Source organism: Haliotis rufescens, unplaced genomic scaffold (genome assembly GCF_023055435.1).
Source record: "Haliotis rufescens isolate VD_foot unplaced genomic scaffold, xgHalRufe1.0.p SCAF_24, whole genome shotgun sequence".
Taxonomy (NCBI): Eukaryota; Metazoa; Mollusca; class Gastropoda; order Lepetellida; family Haliotidae; genus Haliotis; species Haliotis rufescens.
In genome coordinates this window covers 6178974-6205472 of record NW_025963935.1, presented here as the reverse complement: position 1 = coordinate 6205472, position 26499 = coordinate 6178974, and the positions used below count along the sequence as shown (strand labels likewise).

At 39.7% G+C, this 26499-nt stretch overlaps 1 protein-coding gene across 1 annotated transcript in view; it reads right to left on the bottom strand.

Moving 5' to 3' along the window:
• The window catches only part of LOC124127475 (ankyrin repeat domain-containing protein 50-like), a 41134-nt gene extending 29560 nt beyond the window's left edge, over positions 1-11574 (bottom strand). The window contains exons 1-2 of the mRNA XM_048402082.1: positions 11056-11574; positions 4081-4153 (exon numbers count right to left, since the gene is read on the bottom strand). Coding sequence (XP_048258039.1) covers positions 4081-4153; positions 11056-11535 — 553 coding nt within the window. The 5' untranslated portion in view covers positions 11536-11574. The remainder of the gene's footprint in view (positions 1-4080; positions 4154-11055) is intronic.
• Between the last annotated feature and the right edge of the window lie 14925 nt (positions 11575-26499).

The following is a 26499-nucleotide window of genomic DNA, read 5'->3' as shown; positions in this document are numbered from 1 at the left end:
CGCTACCCGCCGACATTAGAAACACAGGACTGGTGTATTATGTCTACTGAACAGTGTTAGAAGTGTTAATAACGCTACCTGCCGACATTAGAAACACAGGACTGGTGTATCATGTCTGCTGAACATTGATAGAAGTGTTAATGACGCTACCCGCCGACATTAGAAACACAGGACTGGTGTATCATGTCCATTGTGCAGTGCTATAAGCGTTAATGACGCTACCCGCCGACATTAGAAACACAGGACTGGTGTATCATTTCTACTGTATAGTGTTAGAAGTGTTAATGACGCTACCCGCCGACATTAGAAACACAGGACTGGTGTATTATGTCCACTGTACATTGTTAGAAGAGGAAATGACGCTTCTCGCTACAATTAGAAACACAGGACTGGTGTATCATGTCTACTGTACAGTGTTAGAAGTGTTAATGACGCTTCCCACTGCTACTAGAAACATAGAACTGGTGTATCATGTCTACTGAACAGTGTTAGAAGTGTTAATGACGCTTCTCGCTGCTACTAGAAACATAGAACTGGTGCATCATGTCTACTGAACAGTGTTAGAAGTGTTAATGACGCTACCCGCCGACGTTAGAAACACAGGACTGGTGTATCATGTCTACTGTATAGTGTGAGAAGTGTTAATGACGCTTCCCACTGCTACTAGAAACATAGAACTGGTGCATCATGTCTACTGAACAGTGTTAGAAGTGTTAATGACGCTACCCGCAGACATTAGAAACACAGGACTGGTGTATTATGTCTACTGAACATTGATAGAAGTGTTAATGATGCTACCCGCCGACATTAGAAACACAGGACTGGTGAATCATGTCTACTGAACAGTGTTAGAAGTGTTAATGACGCTTCTCGCTGCAATTAGAAACACAGGACTTGTGTACCATGTCTACTGTACAGTGCTATAAGCGTTAATGACGCAACCCGCCGACATTAGAAACACAGGACTGGTGTATCATGTCTACTGTATAGTGTTAGAAGTGTTAATGACGCTTTCCACTGCTACTAGAAACATAGAACTGGTGCATCATGTCTACTGAACAGTGTTAGAAGTGTTAATGACGCTACCTGCCGACGTTAGAAACACAGGACTGGTGTATTATGTCTACTGAACATTGATAGAAGTGTTAATGACGCAACCCGCCGACATTAGAAACACAGGACTGGTGTATCATGTCTACTGTATAGTGTTAGAAGTGTTAATGACGCTTCCCACTGCTACTAGATACATAGAACTGGTGCATCATGTCTACTGAACAGTGTTAGAAGTGTTAATGACGCTTCTCGCTGCAATTAGAAACACAGGACTGGTGTATCATGTCTACTGTACAGTGCTATAAGCGTTAATGACGCAACCCGCCGACATTAGAAACACAGAACTGGTGTATCATGTCTACTGTATAGTGTTAGAAGTGTTAATGACGCTTTCCACTGCTACTAGAAACATAGAACTGGTGCATCATGTCTACTGAACAGTGTCAGAAGTGTTAATGACGCTACCCGCCGACGTTAGAAACACAGGACTGGTGTATTATGTCTACTGAACATTGATAGAAGTGTTAATGACGCAACCCGCCGACATTAGAAACACAGGACTGGTGTATCATGTCTACTGTATAGTGTTAGAAGTGTTAATGACGCTTCCCACTGCTACTAGAAACATAGAACTGGTGCATCATGTCTACTGAACAGTGTTAGAAGTGTTAATTACGCTTCTCGCTGCAATTAGAAACACAGGACTGGTGTATCATGTCTACTGTACAGTGCTATAAGCGTTAATGACGCAACCCGCCGACATTAGAAACACAGAACTGGTGTATCATGTCTACTGTATAGTGTTAGAAGTGTTAATGACGCTTTCCACTGCTACTAGAAACATAGAACTGGTGCATCATGTCTACTGAACAGTGTCAGAAGTGTTAATGACGCTACCCGCCGACGTTAGAAACACAGGACTGGTGTATTATGTCTACTGAACATTGATAGAAGTGTTAATGACGCTACCCGCCGACATTAGAAACACAGGACTGGTGTATCATGTCTACTGTACAGTGTTAGAAGTGTTAATTACGCTTCCCACTGCTACTAGAAACATAGAACTGGTGCATCATGTCTACTGAAAGTGTTAGAAGTGTTAAAGACGCTACCCGCCGACATTAGAAACACAAGACTGGTGTATCATGTCTACTGTATAGTGTCAGAAGTGTTAATGACTCTTCTCGCTGCAATTAGAAACACAGGACTGGTGTATCATGTCTACTGTACAGTGTTAGAAGTGTTAATGACGCTTCCCACTGCTACTAGAAACATAGAACTGGTGCATCATGTCTACTGAACAGTGTTAGAAGTGTTAATGACGCTACCCGCCGACGTTAGAAACACAGGACTGGTGTATTATGTCTACTGAACATTGATAGAAGTGTTAATGACGCAACCCGCCGACATTAGAAACACAGGACTGGTGTATCATGTCTACTGTATAGTGTTAGAAGTGTTAATGACGCTTCCCACTGCTACTAGAAACATAAAACTGGTGCATCATGTCTACTGAACAGTGTTAGAAGTGTTAATGACGCTTCTCGCTGCAATTAGAAACACAGGACTGGTGTATCATGTCTACTGTACAGTGCTATAAGCGTTAATGACGCAACCCGCCGACATTAGAAACACAGAACTGGTGTATCATGTCTACTGTATAGTGTTAGAAGTGTTAATGACGCTTTCCACTGCTACTAGAAACATAGAACTGGTGCATCATGTCTACTGAACAGTGTCAGAAGTGTTAATGACGCTACCCGCCGACGTTAGAAACACAGGACTGGTGTATTATGTCTACTGAACATTGATAGAAGTGTTAATGACGCAACCCGCCGACATTATAAACACAGGACTGGTGTATCATGTCTACTGTATAGTGTTAGAAATGTTAATGACGCTTCCCACTGCTACTAGAAACATAGAACTGGTGCATCATGTCTACTGAACAGTGTTAGAAGTGTTAATTACGCTTCTCGCTGCAATTAGAAACACAGGACTGGTGTATCATGTCTACTGTACAGTGCTATAAGCGTTAATGACGCAACCCGCCGACATTAGAAACACAGAACTGGTGTATCATGTCTACTGTATAGTGTTAGAAGTGTTAATGACGCTTTCCACTGCTACTAGAAACATAGAACTGGTGCATCATGTCTACTGAACAGTGTGAGAAGTGTTAATGACGCTACCCGCCGACGTTAGAAACACAGGACTGGTGTATTATGTCTACTGAACATTGATAGAAGTGTTAATGACGCTACCCGCCGACATTAGAAACACAGGACTGGTGTATCATGTCTACTGTACAGTGTTAGAAGTGTTAATGACGCTTCCCACTGCTACTAGAAACATAGAACTGGTGCATCATGTCTACTGAAAGTGTTAGAAGTGTTAATGACTCTTCTCGCTGCAATTAAAAAACACAGGACTGGTGTATCATGTCTACTGAACAGTATTAGAAGTGTTAATGACGCTACCCGCCGCCATCAGAAACACAGGACTGGTGTATTATGTCTACTGAACATTGATAGAAGTGTTAATGACGCTACCCGCCGACATTAGAAACACAGGACTGGTGTATCATGTCTACTGAACATTGTAAGAAGTGTTAATGACGCTACCCGCCGCCATTAGAAACACAGGGCTGGTGTATCATGTGTACTATACAGTGTCAGAAGTGTTAATGACGCTTCTCGCTGCCTTTAGAAACACGGGACTGGTGTATCATGTCTATGTTCCATTAGCTCCAGCCTTTGGTGTTTATATTTCGCAATTTTTGAAGCATGCTCTTTCTGCCAAGATCTCAAAGACCGTAATCTGACTCTTGTTGTTTAATCAGGGTTTCAGGTTCGAAAAGCCTAATGGTAAACCTGAAGGACATTTCCAAATTTGACACGTCAGTGACAAAAATAATGTCCGACACAATTCCCTTATTTGACCCTTTTGGTAAACACCTGGTATCATCATCACATGCTCATGATAAAGACAGTTTACAATGTTGCCAACAGATAATAGAAATCCAACCTTTCTGTTTTTGTTCCGTCAAGTCTTGGATTTGTTTCTCACGCAGCGCATCACGTTTCTCAAGTTCCTGTATCTGTAATGATGAAAGCTCACTTTAGTCTGGTAGATCAATTTATCGACAAACTCAAACCAATAACACAAACACAAAGAAAATATTATGACGAAATCAGTAGAACTGGGAGTGAGTGGGTGAGGTTTAACGCCTATTTTAACAATATTCCAGCAATATCACGGCAGGGGACACCACAAATTGGCTTCACACATTGTCCCCATGTCGCGAATCGAACCCGGGTCTTCGGTGTGACGAGCGAATGTTTAACCACTAGGCTACCGGACTGCCCCCGCAAAACTGGGACAACGGTCCAGTATGTCATTAGGCGTGGTCACCATGGCAAAAGAAACTTAGTCACAACGTTTATAAAATTCGAAAATTCGAAAGATAAAAAAAAACAAGTAACCTGAGTATTTACCTGACAGTTTAAGTATATACAGCAGTATTTACCTGACAGTTTGAGTATATACAGAAGTAATTACCTGACAGGTTGAGTATATGCAGGAGTAATTACCTGACAGTTTGAGTATATACAGGAGTATTTACCTGACAGTTTGAGTATATACAGGTGTATTTACCTGACAGTTTGATTATATACAGGAGTATTTACCTGACAGTTTGAGTATATACAGGAGTATTTACCTGACGGTTTGAGTATATACAGTAGTATTTACCTGACAGTTTGAGTATATACAGGAGTATTTACCTGGCAGTTTGAGTATATACATGAGTATTTACCTGACAGTTTGAGTATATACAGGAGTATTCACCTGACAGGTTGAGTATATACAGGTGTATTTACGTGAGAGTTTGTGTATATACAGGAGTATTTACCTTACATGTTGAGTATATACAGGAGTATTTACCTGACAGGTTGAGTATATACAGGAGTATTTACCTGACAGTTTGAGTATATACAGGAGTATTTACCTGACAGGTTGAGTATATACAGGTGTATTTACGTGAGAGTTTGTGTATATACAGGAGTATTTACCTTACAGGTTGAGTATATACAGGAGTATTTACCTGAGAGGTTGAGTATATACAGGAGTATTTACCTGACAGTTTGAGTATAAACAGGAGTTTTTACCTGATAGTTTGAGTATATACAGAAGTATTTACCTGACAGTTTGAGTATATACAGGAGTATTTACCTGAGAGGTTGAGTATTTACAGGAGTATTTAATTGACAGTTTGAGTATATACAAGAGTATTTACCTGGCAGGTTGAGTATATACAGGAGTATTTACCTGGCAGTTTGAGTATATACAGGAGTATTTACCTGACAGTTTGAGTGTATACAGGAGTATTTACCTTGCAGTTTGAGTATATACAGTAGTATGTACTTGACAGTTTGAGTATATACAGGAGTATTTACCTGACAGTTTGAATATATACAGGAGTATCTACCTGGCAGATTGAGTATATCCAGGAGTATTTACCTGACAGTTTGAGTATATACAGGAGTATTAACATGACGGTTTGAGTATATACAGGAGTATTTACCTGACAGTTTGAGTATATACAGGAGTATTAACATGACGGTTTGAGTATATACAAGAGTATTTACCTGGCAGGTTGAGTATATACAAGAGTATTTACCTGACAGTTTGAGTATATACAGGAGTATTTACCTGACAGTTTGAGTATATACAGGAGCATTTACCTGACAGGTTGAGTATATACAAGAGTATTAACATGACGGTTTGAGTATATACAGGAGTATTTACCTGACAGGTTGAGTATATACAGTAGTATTTACCTGGCAGGTTGAGTATATACAAGAGTATGTACCTGGCAGGTTGAGTATATACAAGAGTATTTACCTGGCAGGTTGAGTATATACAGGAGTATTTACCTGGCAGGTTGAGTATATACAGGAGTATTTACATGACAGTTTGAGTATATACAGGAGTATTTAGCTGACAATTTGAGTATATACAGGAATATTTAGCTGACAGTTTGAGTTTATACAGGAGTATTTACCTGGCAGTTTGAGTATATACAGATGTATTTAACTGATAGTTTGAGTATATACAGGAGTATCTACCTGACAGATTGAGTATATACAGTAGTAAGTACCTGCCAGTTTGAGTATATACAGGAGTATTTACCTGGCAGTTTGAGTATATACAGGTGTATCTACCTGACAGATTGAGTATATACAGGAGTATCTACCTGACAGATTGAGTATATACAGGAGTATTTACCTGACAGTTTGAGTATATACAGGAGTATTAACGTGACGGTTTGAGTATATAAAGGAGTATTTACCTGACAGGTTGAGTATATACAGGAGTATTTACCTGGCAGGTTGAGTATATACAGGAGTATTTACATGACAGTTTGAGTATATACAGGAGTATTTAGCTGACAATTTGAGTATATACAGGAATATTTAGCTGACAGTTTGAGTTTATACAGGAGTATTTACCTGGCAGTTTGAGTATATACAGATGTATTTAACTGATAGTTTGAGTATATACAGGAGTATCTACCTGACAGATTGAGTATATACAGTAGTATTTACCTGGCAGTTTGAGTATATACAGGAGTATTTACCTTACAGTTTGAGTATATACAGGAGTATCTACCTGACAGTTTGTGTATATACAGGAGTATTTACCTTACAGTTTGATTATATACAGGAGTATTTGCCTGACAGTTTGATTATATACAGGAGTATTTACCTGACAGTTTGAGTATATATAGAAGTATTTAACTGACAGTTTGAGTATATACAGGAGTATTTACCTGACAGTTTGAGTATATACAGGAGTATTTAATTGACAGTTTGAGTATATACAAGAGTATTTAGCTGACAGTTTGAGTATATACAGGGGTATTTACCTGGCAGTTTGAGTATATATAGGTGTATTTAACTGATAGTTTGAGTATATACAGGAGTATCTACCTGACAGATTGAGTATATACAGTAGTATTTACCTGACAGTTTGATTATATACAGGAGTATTTACCTGACAATTTAAGTATATACAGGAGTATATACCTGACAGTTTGAGTATATACAGGAGTATTTACCTGACAGTTTCAGTATATACAGGAGTATCTACCTGACAGTTTGTGTATATACAGGAGTATTTACCTTACAGTTTGAGTATATACAGGAGTATTTAACTGAGATGTTGAGTATATACGGGAGTATTTACCTGAGAGGTTGAGTATATACAGGAGTATCTACCTGACAGTTTCAGTATATACAGGTGTATTTACCTGGCAGCTTGAGTATATACAGGGCTATTTTCCTGACAGTTTGAGTATATGCAGGAGTTATTACCTGACAGTTCGAGTATATACAGGAGTATCTACCTGACAGTTTGTGTATATACAGGAGTATTTACCTTACAGTTTGAGTATATACAGGAGTATTTACCTGAGAGGTTGAGTATATACAGGAGTATTTACCTGACAGTTTAAGTATATGCGGGAGTATTTGCCTGACAGTTTGAGTATATACAGGAGTATTTACCTTACAGTTTGAGTATATACAGGAGTATTTACCTTACAGTTTGAGTATATACAGGAGTATTTACCTGACAGTTTGAGTATATACAGGAGTATTTACCTTACAGTTTGAGTATATACAGGAGTATTTACCTGAGAGGTTGAGTATATACAGGAGTATTTACCTGACAGTTTGAGTATATACAGGAGTATTTACCTGAGAGGTTGAGTATATACAGGAGTATTTACCTGAGAGGTTGAGCATATACAGGAGTATTTACCTGACAGTTTGAGTGTATGCGGGAGCATTTGCCTGACAGTTTGAGTATATGCAGGAGTATTTACCTTACAGTTTGAGTATATATAGGAGTATTTATCTGACAGTTTGAGTATATACAGGAGTATTTACCTGACAGTTTGAGTATATACAGGAGTATTTACCTGAGAGGTTGAGTATAGCCAGGAGTATTTACCTGACAGTTTGAGTATATACAGGAGTATTTACCTTACAATTTGAGTATATACAGGAGTATTTACCTGACAGTTTGAGTAAAAACAGGAGTGTTTACCTGATAGTTTGAGTATATACAGGAGTATTTACCTGACAATTTGAGTATATACAGGATTATTTACCTGAGAGGTTGAGTATATACAGGAGTATTTACCTGACAGTTTGAGTATATCCAGGAGTATACTATCCAAGTTGACTATGTAGTGTTGTTACATGTTTTTGTTGTCGCACATATTTGCACCAAGTACCACTTAACCTGTATGAAAATGTACTGTGTTCTTACAGGTTCAGATGAGATATCCGGAACCCCATGCTTCGAATTCAATAGTAGTAAAATATCCATTGTTAATGGAAGGTCTCTAATTGGTTGTGTTATATGGCAATGTTGTTAATGGTGATGCAAGGTCTCTAATTGGTTGTGTTATGGCAATGTTGTCAATGGTGATGCAAGGTCTCTAATTGGTTGTGTTATATGGCAATGTTGTTAATGGTGATGCAAGGTCTCTTATTGGTTGTGTTGTATGGCAATGTTGTAAATGGTGATGCAAGGTCTCTTATTGGTTGTGTTATATTGCAATGTTGTTAATGGTGATGCAAGGTCTCTTATTGGTTGTGTTGTATGGCAATGTTGTAAATGGTGATGCAAGGTCTCTTATTGGTTGTGTTATATTGCAATGTTGTTAATGGTGATGCAAGGTCTCTTATTGGTTGTGTTATATTGCAATGTTGTTAATGGTGATGCAAGGTCTCTAATTGGTTGTGTTATATGGCAATGTTGTTAATGGTGATGCAAGGTCTCTTATTGGTTGTGTTATATTGCAATGTTGTTAATGGTGATGCAAGGTCTCTAATTGGTTGTGTTATATAGCAATGTTGTAAATGGTGATGCAAGGTCTCTAATTGGTTGTGTTGTATGGCAAAGTTGTTAATGGTGATGCAAGGTCATTGTTGCAGCTGGGTGAATATTATAATCGCTGGCTTTATTGCTGTTACCATTGCTATCAATTTGATATTTTGTACTGCCATTGTTGAAGCTTGGTGAATATTACTATCTCTGACTTTATTGCTGTTACCATTGCTATTAATTTGATATTTCATACTGTCATTGAATTTCGTATCTCACTAATTATTTGGCAGTATGTTTTAAAGTTTTGTAAACCTAGTTGAAATTTTCCTGTAGAAATTGTGAATGGCACATTTCTTTGTTACTTGCTGGCTTCACACTTTTATGTACATATTTCTAGAAGGTTTAACTTATTGTTCTAATCTGGAATCGACACTAAACAGTGGTTATGTTGAAACACTCTCGAGTAGTATATTTTATCGATATGGCAGTGTAAACAGGGAACTAATTGTATGTAAACTAGTAAACCCTATGTCGACATGCCCAGTAAACCCTATGTTGACATGCCGAGTAAACCCTATGTTGACATGCCCAGTAAACCCTATGTTGACATGCCCAGAAAACCCTACGTTGACATGCCCAGTAAACCCTATGTTGACATGCCCAGTAAACCCTATGTTGACATGCCCAGTAAACCCTACGTTGACATGCCCAGTAAACCCTATGTTGACATGCCCAGTAAACCCTATGTTGACATGCCTAGTATACCCTATGTTGACATGCCCAGTAAACCCTACGTTGACATGCCCAGTAAACCCTACGTTGGCATGCCCAGTAAACCCTACGTTGACATGCCTAGTAAACCCTATGTTGACATGCACTGTAAACCCTATGTTGACATGTCCAGTAAACCCTATGTTGACATGCCCAGTAAACCTTATGTTGACATGCCCAGTATACCCTATGTAAACATGTCCAGTAAACCCTATGTTGACATACCAAGTAAACCCTATGTTGACATGCCGTGTAGGCCCTATGGTGACATGCCAGACACGGGTATAAAGATCCTGCGCCGCAGACGGACCGTCGCGGGATGGTCCAAGTTGACATTAAACGGAACTGTGGTGAACGTTAAAATGACGTGCAACGGGTGATTGTTCAGCCTCTAGTTGTTCAAGGGCACAAAATCTTGGCATATCGAATGACACAAAAAGGTGAAAGCTATGTTCTATGGTGTCATCCCTGTTCACCCCTCGTCTTGGAGCAGAACTTCCCAAATGTTCACGTGCATCACGCTTTGGGATCCTTTTCCACTTCATGCAATTGTAAAATGGCCTGTTTAGGGTTAATGTTTCATCAGGTGGTGTGTTTTAGTGGTTGGTTGATTTGCGGTGGAAACAAATTATTTCATAGTTTCCATTTACATGAACTAAATTCAACATTTCACCTGTGCGTTTCTTTTTTGGGAGAGTATATTTACTGTGTTAAAACCATATATAACTCTTTTTTTCCATGGTTTCAAATGAAAAATAAAACGGCATGATCTTAAGGCATGTAATTGCTCGGCCAAAAAGCCTGTTGAATGTCCGTTCAGTAGCCTGTTGAGTAAATGGAATTAAGCCAGGCTAGCTGCTGCTTTCAAAACATGTTTTCCAAACAGTCGGCAACTTCTTTGCTTCATTACATCAACACCATATGCATCGCTACTACAAGCATTCCTGTCAGTGTGAATCAAAGCTCCATCGTAATACGCACTACTTTATATGGAATTCATTATCTTCCGTTTTTCTACGATGGAAAACGAAAAATTTATGGATAACAACTTCTGGTTTATTGCATATAGCGACGTTTCGATGTAAATTCTAACACAGTTATCAAGCTGAAGCAACAACAACCGACCGATGAGAGATATATATGCATGACATGGTGTGATAGCAGCAGATTAACATTGACAACAACAGGTGATAGATAACAAATACACACAGGCTTATGAAGATTCATAGAGCACCTTGTGGTAGGTTCCTTGCTTATTAAATAGAATGATTAAAAATACCAGGCTCTAATATTGGTGAACGTGTAAAGTGTGTGAGTGCCTGTACTCACCCTTTGCTGTATTTCCTGAAAGTCTTTGGTCAGCTCGCCTCTTAATTTGCCAAGACTCTCTTTGTAAGAGTCTCTTTCCTGGGTAACTTTTCTGAACTGACGTTTAACTGATTGAAGTTGTGTCTTTGTGTATTGAATGCTGGCTTTTAGACTATTAACGACATCAAGAACACGTCCGCGGACAATGTTCCCGATGTATTCTTCTTTCAGGATGCCAGTTATCGCTTGCTGCACTAGAGACGTTATCAAGGCAGGGATGAACGTGTTAGTTAGTTCTTCTTTCAGTGATAACTCCAGCATGTCAAAGTTGTTATTCGTTTCAATCCCCAAATCAGCAACTGTGCCTTTCCACGATTTGATCTCTCTGTCAAGCATGTTCAGTTTTCTAGAGAAGGCTGCCAAACTGGTATCAGCATGTACGTCTCTGACACCACACAACGACACAAGAAAGATGAATACAACGCTTGTTAGTTCCATCATGTAGGGATGTTGTACAGCAGATGAGATTACTGCGTTGGTGCTGGATAAATATACCCTAGCCTGACTCACGTGTTTGACAAAAAGCCAACTCAGGAATGCTCTGACAGAAAATTCCTGTGTGTACACTTGGCACGACAGCAGCAAATAAGGCAGGCAACTTCATCAGACTATCGTGTTTCATACCAAGTAGGTTGCTACAATAGTCTCGTGTTGAGAGTATCATTACTATTGAAGTAACTTTAAAAATATTAGATTTCTTGTTTACTTTAACTAATCTCGATCTAACACCATTAATATTAATAATGTGCGTAAATTACTTCTCTTTGTCTCACGCTGCGGAACTTACTTATAACCCATCCCTGACACCAAGGTCTAAATGTCCAATAGACAACATATGCCTTTGATCCACCCGTAGCAGACACCCAGGTCTCTATGCCACATGCAGTCTCACGTATACCTTTCTCCTCAATTCCCCCACCCCCCAAAATCCCCCTCCCTCTTTTACCATGGCTAACAATCATTCTGTTTTTATTTGGATACAAGTTCGTTTGATAAAGCTAATACACATGCTGATTCCTAATGATCGAAGTTACAGATCATGAACCAATCAAATTGGTATATCCAGATCTGTTCATGGCCATTGTGGGGAGGATAAAATGTGACACGTTTGCGCAGTGGAGCTCTTCTGGTGGAATGTGTGAGGACTCTTGAACTATTGCCGGGGCCAAAATCAAGTTTAGTCTGTCAAACGTTTTACCAGAAAGGATGATAAATCTACTACTGTTCAAACGAACACATATTTATTCACTTTTGCCCGTTGACCTGTTCCCAATTCAATTAAAGCTGGTTATGTCAACATCGGAGTTGAGGTGTATGTCCCCAATACACTCCGATGCTTTAAATGTAAAAACAGTGGACATGGTTCGAAAACCTGCACACATCCCATGGTTTGTCATCGTTAGTGTGACAACCATGAAAGTGCAGATTGTCCTCAAGATTTGAAATATTCAAACTGTGATGGGCAACACATGGCCACTTCCAAGTTCTGCCCTGTTTATCAAACAGAAATCAAAATTCTTAAGCTAGATACAGAACGAAACATCAGCTTTACCGTCGCCAGGCAGCTTACTTTTACTCAATTCTTATTCTGTTGAAGCCAAATCTGCTAAAACCTCTTCATCTGTTCTGTGCCAGACTGAGTTGACATGGGTCAAGTCTGATCAACCTGTCGTAGCTTCGTCGGTCACTCAGTCAGAAAAAGCTGACAATCAATCTGAATCAACATTTTCTCCCTTTCAGGCCGATACTGAGACAATTCATGACGAACCAGCAAATGCAGAACAAAAGTTATCCACAAAAAGAACGAAAAGGGTGAATTTAAAATTAAATGACCATCAAACGCCCATTACCCTCTCATCCTCGGAGATTATGTCTCCACAACCGCTTTGGTGCTCATATTCACATGAACGATTACCATTTGAGCCACCAAGGCCCAAACATCAAGTATAATACAATGGAACTGTAGAGATCTTAGGAATAAATATGATGACTTACAACTCTTCATTCAAGATTTCAAACCAGGTGCAATTTGTTTACAAGAAACATACTTTTAAGACACTGATATTATCAACTATTTCTCAACTCCTGAAGCATTTACCAGACCCATGTTTAGAATCCCTTTTTGTTTTTTTTGAAGACATATGGACATCAGGTAAGTTTCTTTCCTCGTGACGTCAAAGCTATCAAAAAAGAAAGAACAAGGTGAAACAAAAATTAAACCTTTCTGCCACGCATTAATTACTTAAAAAATAGTAAATGCCTGAAGCCACTTGCTCCATTGAAAGTCGTTTCTGATTCAAAGTGGGAAGGGGATCAGCAAATCCTGCTCCAACGGTAGGGCGCTCTAAACTGGATTACATCATATATGGTGGAGGTTGTAAACGTGAGTTTGAAAAAACTAGATTCTATTCATCATCAGAGACTGAGGCTTTGCCTTTGAGCCGTAAGAGCTTCTCTGAGACAAAATTTGTATGTGGAGGCTGGTTGTGTTTTTAATCCTCTATATATACAGAATGCTGTAATAAAAAAGGTCATCACTTACTCTACTCATCAATACTCTGCTTCTGTCACATTTAGTCGCCCGATGTTGGAGTTATAGAGAATAAGAAACTATATCTGTGCTCTAAGGAGCATGGCATTATAGCGCCACACTAACACACCTGTTAGACGAGACATACATGCATAATCGACGTCAGTACTCTGCATGTCAGCTTGACCCGCTTGAACTTTGGGACATTAAGATTTAGTTAATTGCATATTAGTTTTTTGTGGAAACATTAATCGGCATCAGATGTTTCAAGAAAACTTGGATTTCGGCCAGATGATTTTACATTAAGTTTAGCCGATGTCAGAGAGACCTGTACGAAACTCGGTGCAGGGTATGGGCACTTTTCATTTGACTTGCTCAACATTAAGATAAGGTTTAATGTAAATAATCGAGGACATCGGCTATTGAGCTACCCATAACTACTGCAGTTTGACACATTTGACACCAACAACAACACTCACTCACTTACTCCTGGCTAAACACCTAACTACTGCCGTTCGAGACACATTTGACATCAACAACAACACTCACTCACTTACTCCTGGCTTAACCAAAAACTACGCTAGTATAAGATACATATGACATCAACAACAACACTCACTCACTCACTCTTGGCTAAAACCCTGGAAAGAGACACATGTGAATCACACATTCCTGATTAGGGAAGCATAGAGGAGCTGTCGTCATATACACAGAACAATTGCAAAACACTGGAGTAGCTGCCGTCATATACACAGAACAATGGCAAATCATGGGAGTAGCTGTCGTCATGTACAGAGAACAATGGCAAATCACGGGAGTAGCTGTCGTCATATACACACAACAATTGCAAAACACTGGAGTACCTGCCGTCATATACACTCAACAATGGCAAATCACGGGAGTAGCTGTCGTCATATACACAGAACAATTGCAAAACATTGGAGTAGCTGTCGTCATATACACTCAACAATGGCAAATCATTGGAATGGCTGTCGTCATATACAGAGAACAATGGCAAATCATTGGAGTATCTGTCGTCATATACAGAGAACAATGGCAACTCACGGGAATAGCTGTCGTCATATACACAGAACAATGACAAATCATTGGAGTAGCTGTCGTCATATACACAGAACAATGACAAATCATTGAAGTAGCTGTCGTCATATACACAGAACAATGGGAAACGATTCGTTTAGCTGTCGTCATATACACAGAATAATGACAAATCATGGGAGTAGCTGTCGTCATGTACAGAGAACAATGGCAAATCACGGGAGTAGCTGTCGTCATATACACAGAACAATTGCAAAACACTGGAGTACCTGCCGTCATATACACTCAACAATGGCAAATCACGGGAGTAGCTGTCGTCATATACACAGAACAATTGCAAAACATTGGAGTAGCTGTCGTCATATACACTCAACAATGGCAAATCATTGGAATGGCTGTCGTCATATACACAGAACAATGGCAAATCATTGGAGTATCTGTCGTCATATACAGAGAACAATGGCAACTCACGGGAATAGCTGTCGTCATATACACAGAACAATGACAAATCATGGGAGTAGCTGTCGTCATATGCAGAGAACAATGGCAAATCACTGGAGTAGCTGTCGTCATATACACTCAACAATGGCAAAACACTGGAGTAGCTGTCGTCATATACACAGAACAATGACAAATCATGGGAGTAGCTGTCGTCATATACAGAAAACAATGGCAAATCATTGGAGTAGCTGTCGTCATATACACAGAACAAAGACAAAATACTGTAGTAGCTGTCGTCATATACACTCAACAATGGCAAAACACTGGAGTAGCTGTCGTCATATACACAGTACAATGGCAAATCATTGGAGTAGCTGTCGTCATGTACAGAAAACAATGGCAAATCATTGGAGTAGCTGTCGTCATATACAGAGAACAATGGCAAATCATTCGTTTAGCAGTCGTCATATACACAAAACAATGACAAATCATTGGATTAGCTGTCGTCATGCACAGAACAATGACAAATCATGGGAGTAGCTGTCGTCATATGCAGAGAACAATGGCAAATCACTAGAGCAGCTGTCGTCATATACACTCAACAATGGCAAAACACTGGAGTAGCTGTCGTCATATACACAGAACAATGACAAATCATGGGAGTAGATGTCGTCATATACAGAAAACAATGGCAAATCATTGGAGTAGCTGTCGTCATATACACAGAACAAAGACAAAATACTGTAGTAGCTGTCGTCATATACACTCAACAATGGCAAAACACTGGAGTAGCTGTCGTCATATACACAGTACAATGGCAAATCATTGGAGTAGCTGTCGTCATATACACAGAACAATGGCAAATCATTCGTTTAACAGTCGTCATATACACAGAATAATGACAAATCATTGGAGTAGCTGTCGTCATATGCACAGAACAATGGCAAATCATTCGTTTAGCTGTCGTCTTATACACAGAAAAATGAAAAATCGTTGGAGTAGCTGCCGTCATATGCACAGAACAATGACAAATCATGGGAGTAGCTAACGTCATATACAGAGAACAATGGCAAATAATTCGTTTAGCTGTCGTCTTATACACAGAACAATGACAAATCATTGGAGTAGCTGTCGTCATATACAGAGAACAATGGCAAGACATTGGAGTAGATGCCATCATATACACAGAACAATGGCAAAACATTGGAGTAGTTGTCGTCATATACACAAAACAATGGCAAACCTTTAGAGTAACTGTTGTCATATACAGAGATCAATGGCAAGACATTGGAGTAGATGCCATCATATACACAGAACAATGGCAAAACATTGGAGTAGTTGTCGTCATATACACAGAACAATGGCAAACCATTGGAGTAGCTGTCGCCATATACACAGAACACTGGCAAATCCAAGAGTAGCTGTCGTCATATACACAGCACATTGGCAAATCATTGGAGTAGCTGTCGTCATATACACAGAACAATGGCAAAAGATTGGAGTAGCTGTCGTCATATACACAGAACAATGGCAAAACATTGGAGTAGTTGTCGTCATATACAGAGAACAATGGCAAATCTTTGGAGATTGGAGTAGCTGTCGTCATATACACAGAACAATGGCAAACCACTGGAGTGGCTGTCGTCATATACACAGAACAATTGCAAATCATTGGAGTAGCTGTCGTCATATACACAGAACAATGCCAAAACATTGGAGTGGTTGTCGTCATATACACAGAACAATGGCAAATCATTGGAGTAGCTGTCGTCATATACACAGAACGATGGCAAATCATTGGAGTAGCTGTCGTCATATACACAGAACAATGGCAAATCATTGGATTAGCTGTCGTCATATACACAGAACAATGGCAAATCATTAGATCAGCTGTCGTCATATACACAGAAAAATGGCAATTCATTGGAGTAGCTGTCGTCATATACAGAGAACAATGGCAAATAATTCGTTTAGCTGTCGTCATATACACAGAAAAATGGCAATTCATTGGAGTAGCTGTCGTCATATACAGAGAACAATGGCAAATAATTCGTTTAGCTGTCGTCTTATACACAGAACAATGACAAATCATTGGAGTAGCTATCGTCATATACAGAGAACAATGGCAAGACATTGGAGTAGATGCCATCATATACACAGAACAATGGCAAAACATTGGAGTAGTTGTCGTCATATACACAGAACAATGGCAAACCATTGGAGTAACTGTCGCCATATACACAGAACACTGGCAAATCCAAGAGTAGCTGTCGTCATATACACAGAACAATGGCAAATTATTGGAGTAGCTGTCTTCATATACACTGAACAATGGCAAAACATTGGAGTAGCTGTCGTCATATACACAGAACAATGGCAAAACATTGGAGTAGTTGTCGTCATATACACAGAACAATGGCAAATCATTGGAGTAGCTGTCGTCATATACACAGAACAATGGCAAATCTTAGGAGATTGGAGTAGCTGTAGTCATATACACAGAACAATGGCAAACCACTGGAGTAGCTGTCGTCATATACACAGAACAATTGCAAATCATTGGAGTAGCTGTCGTCATATACACAGAACAATGGCAAAACATTGGAGTAGTTGTCGTCATATACACAGAACAATGGCAAATCATTGGAGTAGCTGTCGTCATATACACAGAACGATGGCAAATCATTGGAGTAGCTGTCGTCATATACAGAGAACAATGGCAAATCATTGGATTAGCTGTCGTCATATACACAGAACAATGGCAAATCATTAGATCAGCTGTCGTCATATACACAGAAAAATGGCAAATCATTGGAGTAGTTGTCGTCATATACACAGAACAATGGCAAATCATTGGAGTAGCTGTCGTCATATACACAGAACGATGGCAAATCATTGGAGTAGCTGTCGTCATATACAGAGAACAATGGCCAATCATTGGATTAGCTGTCGTCATATACACAGAACAATGGCAAATCATTAGATCAGCTGTCGTCATATACACCGAAAAATGGCAAATCATTGGAGTAGTTGTCGTCATATACACAGAACAATGGCAAATCATTGGAGTAGCTGTCGTCATATACACAGAACGATGGCAAATCATTGGAGTAGCTGTCGTCATATACAGAGAACAATGGCAAATCATTGGATTAGCTGTCGTCATATACACAGAACAATGGCAAATCATTAGATCAGCTGTCGTCATATACACAGAACAATTGCAAAACATTGGAGTAGTTGTCGTCATATACACAGAACAATGGCAAATCATTGGAGTAGCTGTCGTCATATACACAGAACGATGGCAAATCATTGGAGTAGCTGTCGTCATATACAGAGAACAATGGCAAATCATTGGATTAGCTGTCGTCATATACACAGAACAATGGCAAATCATTAGATCAGCTGTCGTCATATACACAGAAAAATGGCAAATCATTGGAGTAGCTGTCGTCATATACACTCAACAATGGCAAAACACTAGAGTAGCTGTCGTCACATCAACAGAACAATGGCAAATAATTGGAGTAGCTGTCGTCATATACACAGAACAATGGCAAAACATTGGAGTAGTTGTCGTCATATACACTCAACAATGGCAAAACACTGGAGTAGCTGTCGTCTTATACACAGAACAATGACAAATCATTGGAGTAGCTGTCGTCATATACAGAGATAATGCCAAGACATTGGAGTAGATGCCATCATATACACAGAACAATGGCAAAACATTGGAGTAGTTGTCGTCATATACACAAAACAATGGCAAACCATTAGAGTAACAGTTGTCATATACAGAGAACAACGGCAAGACATTGGAGTAGATGCCATCATATACAAGGAACAATGGCAAAACATTGGAGTAGTTGTCGTCATATACACAGAACAATGGCAAACCATTGGAGTAGCTGTCGCCATATACACAGAACACTGGCAAATCCAAGAGTAGCTGTCGTCATATACACAGGACAATGGCAAATCATTGTAGCAGCTGTCGTCATATACACAGAACAATGGCAAATCATTGGAGTAGCTGTCGTCATATACACTGAACAATGGCAAAACATTGGAGTAGTTGTCGTCATATACACAGAACAATGGCAAATATTTGGAGATTGGAGTAGCTGTCGTCATATACACAGAACAATGGCAAATCTTTGGAGATTGGAGTAGCTGTCGTCATATACACAGAACAATGGCAAAACTTTGGAGATTGGAGTAGCTGTCGCATTTACACAGAACAATGGCAAACCACTGGAGTAGCTGTCGTCATATACACAGAACAATGGGAAATCATTGGAGTAGCTGTCGTCATATACACAGAACGATGGCCAATCATTGGAGTAGCTGTCGTCATATACAGAGAACAATGGCAAATCATTGGATTAGCTGTCGTCATATACACAGAACAATGGCAAATCATTAGATCAGTTGTCGTCATATACACAGAAAAATGGCAAATCATTCGAGTAGTTGTCGTCATATACACAGAACAATGGCAAATCATTGGATTAGCTGTCGTCATATACACAGAACAATGGCAAATCATTAGATCAGCTGTCGTCATATACACAGAACAATGGCAAAACATTGGAGTAGTTGTCGTCATATACACAGAACAATGGCAAATCATTGGAGTAGCTGTCGTCATATACACAGAACGATGGCAAATCATTGGAGTAGCTGTCGTCATATACAGAGAACAATGGCAAATCATTGGATTAGCTGTCGTCATATACACAGAACAATGGCAAATCATTAGATCAGCTGTCGTCATATACACAGAAAAATGGCAAATCATTGGAGTAGCTGTCGTCATATACACTCAACAATGGCAAAACACTAGAGTAGCTGTCGTCACATCAACAGAACAATGTCAAATAATTGGAGTAGCTGTCGTCATATACACAGAACAATGGCAAAACATTGGAGTAGTTGTCGTCATATACACTCAACAATGGCAAAACACTGGAGTAGCTGTCGTCTTATACACAGAACAATGACAAATCATTGGAGTAGCTGTCGTCATATACAGAGATAATGCCAAGACATTGGAGTAGATGCCATCATATACACAGAACAATGGCAAAACATTGGAGTAGTTGTCGTCATATACACAAAACAATGGCAAACCATTAGAGTAACAGTTGTCATATACAGAGAACAACGGCAAGACATTGGAGTAGATGCCATCATATACAAGGAACAATGGCAAAACATTGGAGTAGTTGTCGTCATATACACAGAACAATGGCAAACCACTGGAGTAGCTGTCGCCATATACACAGAACACTGGCAAATCCAAGAGTAGCTGTCGTCATATACACAGGACAATGGCAAATCATTGGAGCAGCTGTCGTCATATACACAGAACAATGGCAAATCATTGGAGTAGCTGTCGTCATATACACTGAACAATGGCAAATATTTGGAGATTGGAGTAGCTGTCGTCATATACACAGAACAATGGCAAAACTTTGGAGATTGGAGTAGCTGTCGCATTTACACAGAACAATGGCAAACCACTGGAGTAGCTGTCGTCATATACACAGAACAATTGCAAATCATTGGAGTACCTGTCGTCATATACAAAGAAAAATGGCAAATCATTGGAGTAGCTGTCGTCATATACAGAGAACAATGGCAAATCATTGGATTAGCTGTCGTCATATACACAGAACAATGGCAAACCATTGGAGTAGCTGTCGCCATATACACAGAACACTGGCAAATCCAAGGGTAGCTGTCGTCATATACACAGGACAATGGCAAATCATTGGAGCAGCTGTCGTCATATACACAGAACAATGGCAAATCATTGGAGTAGCTGTCTTCATATACACTGAACAATGGCAAAACATTGGAGTAGCTGTCGTCATATACACAGAACAATGGCAAAACATTGGAGTGGTTGTCGTCATATACACAGAACAATGGCAAATCATTGGAGTAGCTGTCGTCATATACACAGAACAATGGCAAATCTTTGGAGATTGGAGAAGCTGTCGTCATGTACACAGAACAATGGCAAACCTCTGGAGTAGCTGTCGTCATATACACAGAACAATTGCAAATCATTGGAGTAGCTGTCGTCATATACACAGAACAATGGCAAATCATTGGAGTAGCTGTCGTCATATACACAGAACAATGGCAAAACTTTGGAGTAGTTGTCATCATATACACAGAACAATGGCAAATCATTGGAGTACCTGTCGTCATATACACAGAACGATGGCAAATCATTGGAGTAGCTGGCAAAGCATTGGATTAGCTGTCGTCATATACACAGAACAATGGCAAATCATTAGATCAGCTGTCGTCATATACACAGAAAAATGGCAAATCATTGGAGTAGCTGTCGTCATATACACTGAACAATGGCAAAAGATTGGAGTAGCTGTCGCCATATACACTGAACAATGGCAAAGCACTGGATTAGCTGTCGTCATATACACAGAACAATGGCAAATCATTAGATCAGTTGTCGTCATATACACAGAACAATGGCAAATCATTGGAGTAGCTGTCGTCATAAACACTGAACAATGGCAAAAGATTGGAGTAGCTGTCGTCATATACACAGAACAATGGCAAAACATTGGAGTAGTTGTCGTCATATACACAGAACAATGGCAAATCTTTGGAGATTGGAGTAGCTGTCGTCATATACACAGAACAATGGCAAATCTTTGGAGATTGGAGTAGCTGTCGTCATATACATAGAACAATGGCAAACCACTGGAGTAGCTGTCGTCATATACACATAACAATTGCAAAACATTGGAGTAGCTGTCGTCATATACACAGAACAATGGCAAAACATTGGAGTAGTTGTCGTCATATACACAGAACAATGGCAAATCATTGGAGTAGCTGTCGTAATATACACAGAACGATGGCAAATCATTGGAGTAGCTGTCGTCATATACAGATAACAATGGCAAATAATTCGTTTAGCTGTCGTCTTATACACAGAACAATGACAAATCATTGGAGTAGCTGTCGTCATATACAGAGAACAATGGCAAGACATTGGAGTAGATGCCATCATATACACAGAACAATGGCAAAACATTGGAGTTGTTGTCGTCATATACACAGAACAATGGCAAACCATTGGAGTAGCTGTCGCCATATACACAGAACACTGGAAAATCCAAGAGTAGCTGTCGTCATATACACAGGACAATGGCAAATCATTGGAGCAGCTGTCGTCATATACACTGAACAATGGCAAAACATTGGAGTAGCTGTCGTCATTTACACAGAACAATGGCAAAACATTGGAGTAGCTGTCGTCATATACACAGAACAATGGCAAATCATTGGAGTAGCTGTCGTCATATACACAGAACAATGGCAAATCTTTGGAGATTGGAGTAGCTGTCGTCATACACACAGAACAATGGCAAACCACTGGAGTACTTGTCGTCATATACAAGGAACAATGGCAAAACATTGGAGTAGTTGTCGTCATATACACAGAACAATGGCAAACCACTGGAGTAGCTGTCGCCATATACACAGAACACTGGAAAATCCAAGAGTAGCTGTCGTCATATACACAGGACAATGGCAAATCATTGGAGCAGCTGTCGTCATATACACTGAACAATGGCAAAACATTGGAGTAGCTGTCGTCATTTACACAGAACAATGGCAAACCATTGGAGTAGTTGTCGTCATATACACAGAACAATGGCAAATCATTGGAGTAGCTGTCGTCATATGCACAGAACAATGGCAAATCTTTGGAGATTGGAGTAGCTGTCGTCATATACACAGAACAATGGCAAACCACTGGAGTAGTTGTCGTCATATACACAGAACAATGGCAAATCATTGGAGTAGCTGTCGTCATATACACAGAACGATGGCAAATCATTGGAGTAGCTGTCGTCATATACAGAGAACAATGGCAAAGCATTGGATTAGCTGTCGTCATATACACAGAACAATGGCAAATCATTACATCAGCTGTCGTCATATACACAGAAAAATGACAAATCATTGGAGTAGCTGTCGTCATATACAGAGAACAATGGCAAGACATTGGAGTAGATGCCATCATATACACAGAACAATGGCAAAACATTGGAGTAGTTGTTGTCATATACACAGAACAATGGCAAACCATTGGAGTAGCTGTCGCCATATACACAGCACACTGGCAAATCCAAGAGTAGCTGTCGTCATATACACAGGACAATGGCAAATCATTGGAGCAGCTGTCGTCATATACACAGAACAATGGCAAATCATTGGAGTAGCTCTCTTCATATACACTGAACAATGGCAAAACATTGGAGTAGTTGTCGTCATATACGCAGAACAATGGCAAATCATTGGAGTAGCTGTCGTCATATACACAGAACAAGGGCAAATCTTTGGAGATTGGAGCAGCAGTCGTCATATACACAGAACAATGGCAAACCACTGGAGTAGCTGTCGTCATATACACAGAACAATTGCAAATCATTGGAGTAGCTGTCTTCATATACACAGAACAATGGCAAAACATTGGAGTAGCTGTCGTCATTTACACAGAACAATGACAAAACATTGGAGTAGTTGTCGTCATATACACAGGACAATGGCAAATCATTGGAGCAGCTGTCGTCATATACACAGAACACTGGCAAATCCAAGAGTAGCTGTCGTCATATACACAGGACAATGGCAAATCATTGGAGCAGCTGTCGTCATATACACAGAACAATGGCAAATCATTGGAGTAGCTGTCTTCATATACATTGAACAATGGCAAAACATTGGAGTAGCTGTCGTCATTTACACTGAACAATGGCAAAACATTGGAGTAGTTGTCGTCATATACACAGAACAATGGCAAATCATTGGAGTAGCTGTCGTCATATACGCAGAACAATGGCAAATCTTTGGAGATTAGAGTAGCTGTCGTCATATACACAGAACAATGGCAAACCACTGGAGTAGCTGTCGTCATATACACAGAACAATTGCAAATCATTGGAGTAGCTGTCGTCATATACACAGAACAATGCCAAAACATTGGAGTAGTTGTCGTCATATACACAGAACAATGGCAAATCATTGGAGTAGCTGTCGTCATATACACAGAACGATGGCAAATCATTGGAGTAGCTGTCGTCATATACACAGAACAATGGCAAATCATTGGAGTAGCTGTCGTCATATACAGATAACAATGGCAAATAATTCGTTTAGCTGTCGTCTTATACACAGAACAATGACAAATCATTGGAGTAGCTGTCGTCATATACAGAGAACAATGGCAAGACATTGGAGTAGATGCCATCATATACACAGAACAATGGCAAAACATTGGAGTTGTTGTCGTCATATACACAGAACAATGGCAAACCATTGGAGTAGCTGTCGCCATATACACAGAACACTGGCAAATCCAAGAGTAGCTGTCGTCATATACACAGGACAATGGCAAATCATTGGAGCAGCTGTCGTCATATACACAGAACAATGGCAAATCATTGGAGTAGCTGTCTTCATATACACTGAACAATGGCAAAACATTTGAGTAGCTGTCGTCATTTACACAGAACAATGGCAAAACATTGGAGTAGTTGTCGTCATATACACAGAACAATGGCAAATCATTGGAGTAGCTGTCGTCATATACACAGAACAATGGCAAATCTTTGGAGATTGGAGTAGCTGTCGTCATATACACAGAACAATGGCAAACCACTGGAGTAGCTGTCGTCATATACACAGAACAATTGCAAATCATTGGAGTAGCTGTCGTCATATACACAGAACAATGCCAAAACATTGGAATAGTTGTCGTCATATACACAGAACAATGGCAAATCATTGGAGTAGCTGTCGTCATATACACAGAACGATGGCAAATCATTGGAGAAGCTGTCGTCATATACAGAGAACAATGGCAAAGCATTGGATTAGCTGTCGTCATATACACAGAACAATGGAAAATCATTAGATCAGCTGTCGTCATATACACAGAAAAATGACAAATCATTGGAGTAGCTGTCGTCATATACAGAGAACAATGGGAAGACATTGGAGTAGATGCCATCATATACACAGAACAATGGCAAAACATTGGAGTAGTTGTCGTCGTATACACAGAACAATGGCAAACCATTGGAGTAGCTGTCGCCATATATAGACAGAACACTGGCAAATCCAAGAGTAGCTGTCGTCATATACACAGGACAATGGCCAATCATTGGAGTAGCTGTCGTCATATACACAGAACAATGGCAAATCATTGGAGTAGCTGTCGTCTTTTACACAGAACAATGGCAAAACATTGGAGTAGTTGTCGTCATATACGCAGAACAATGGCAAATCATTGGAGTAGCTGTCGTCATATACACAGAACGATGGCAAATCTTTGGAGATTGGAGTAGCTGTCGTCATATACACAGAACAATGGCAAACCACTGGAGTAGCTGTCGTCATATACACAGAACAATTGCAAATCATTGGAGTAGCTGTCTTCATATACACAGAACAATGGCAAAACATTGGAGTAGTTGTCGTCATATACACAGAACAATGGCAAACCATTGGAGTAGCTGTCGCCATATACACAGAACACTGGCAAATCCATGAGTAGCTGTCGTCATATACACAGGACAATGGCAAATCATTGGAGCAGCTGTCGTCATATACACAGAACAATGGCAAATCATTGGAGTAGCTGTCTTCATATACACTGAACAATGGCAAAACATTGGAGTAGCTGTCGTCATTTACACAGAACAATGGCAAAACATTGGAGTAGTTGTCGTTATATACACAGAACAATGGCAAATCATTGGAGTAGCTGTCGTCATATACACAGAACAATGGCAAACCACTGGAGTAGCTGTCGTCATATACACAGAACTATTGCAAATCATTGGAGTAGCTGTCGTCATATACACAGAACAATGGCAAAACATTAGAGTAGTTGTCGTCATATACACAGAACAATGGCAAATCATTGGAGTAGCTGTCGTCATATACACAGAACGATGGCAAATCATTGGAGTAGCTGTCGTCATATACAGAGAACAATGGCAAAGCATTGGATTAGCTGTCGTCATATACACAGAACAATGGCAAATCATTAGATCAGCTGTCGTCATATACACAGACAAATGGCAAATCATTGGAGTAGCTGTCGTCATATACACTCAACAATGGCAAAACACTGGAGTAGCTGTCGTCACATCAACAGAACAATGTCAAATAATTGGAGTAGCTGTCGTCATATACAGAGAACAATGGCAAATCATTGGAGTAGCTGTCGTCATATACACAGAACAATGGCAAAACATTGGAGTAGTTGTCGTCATATACACAGAAAAATGGCAAATCATTGGAGTAGCTGTCGTCAT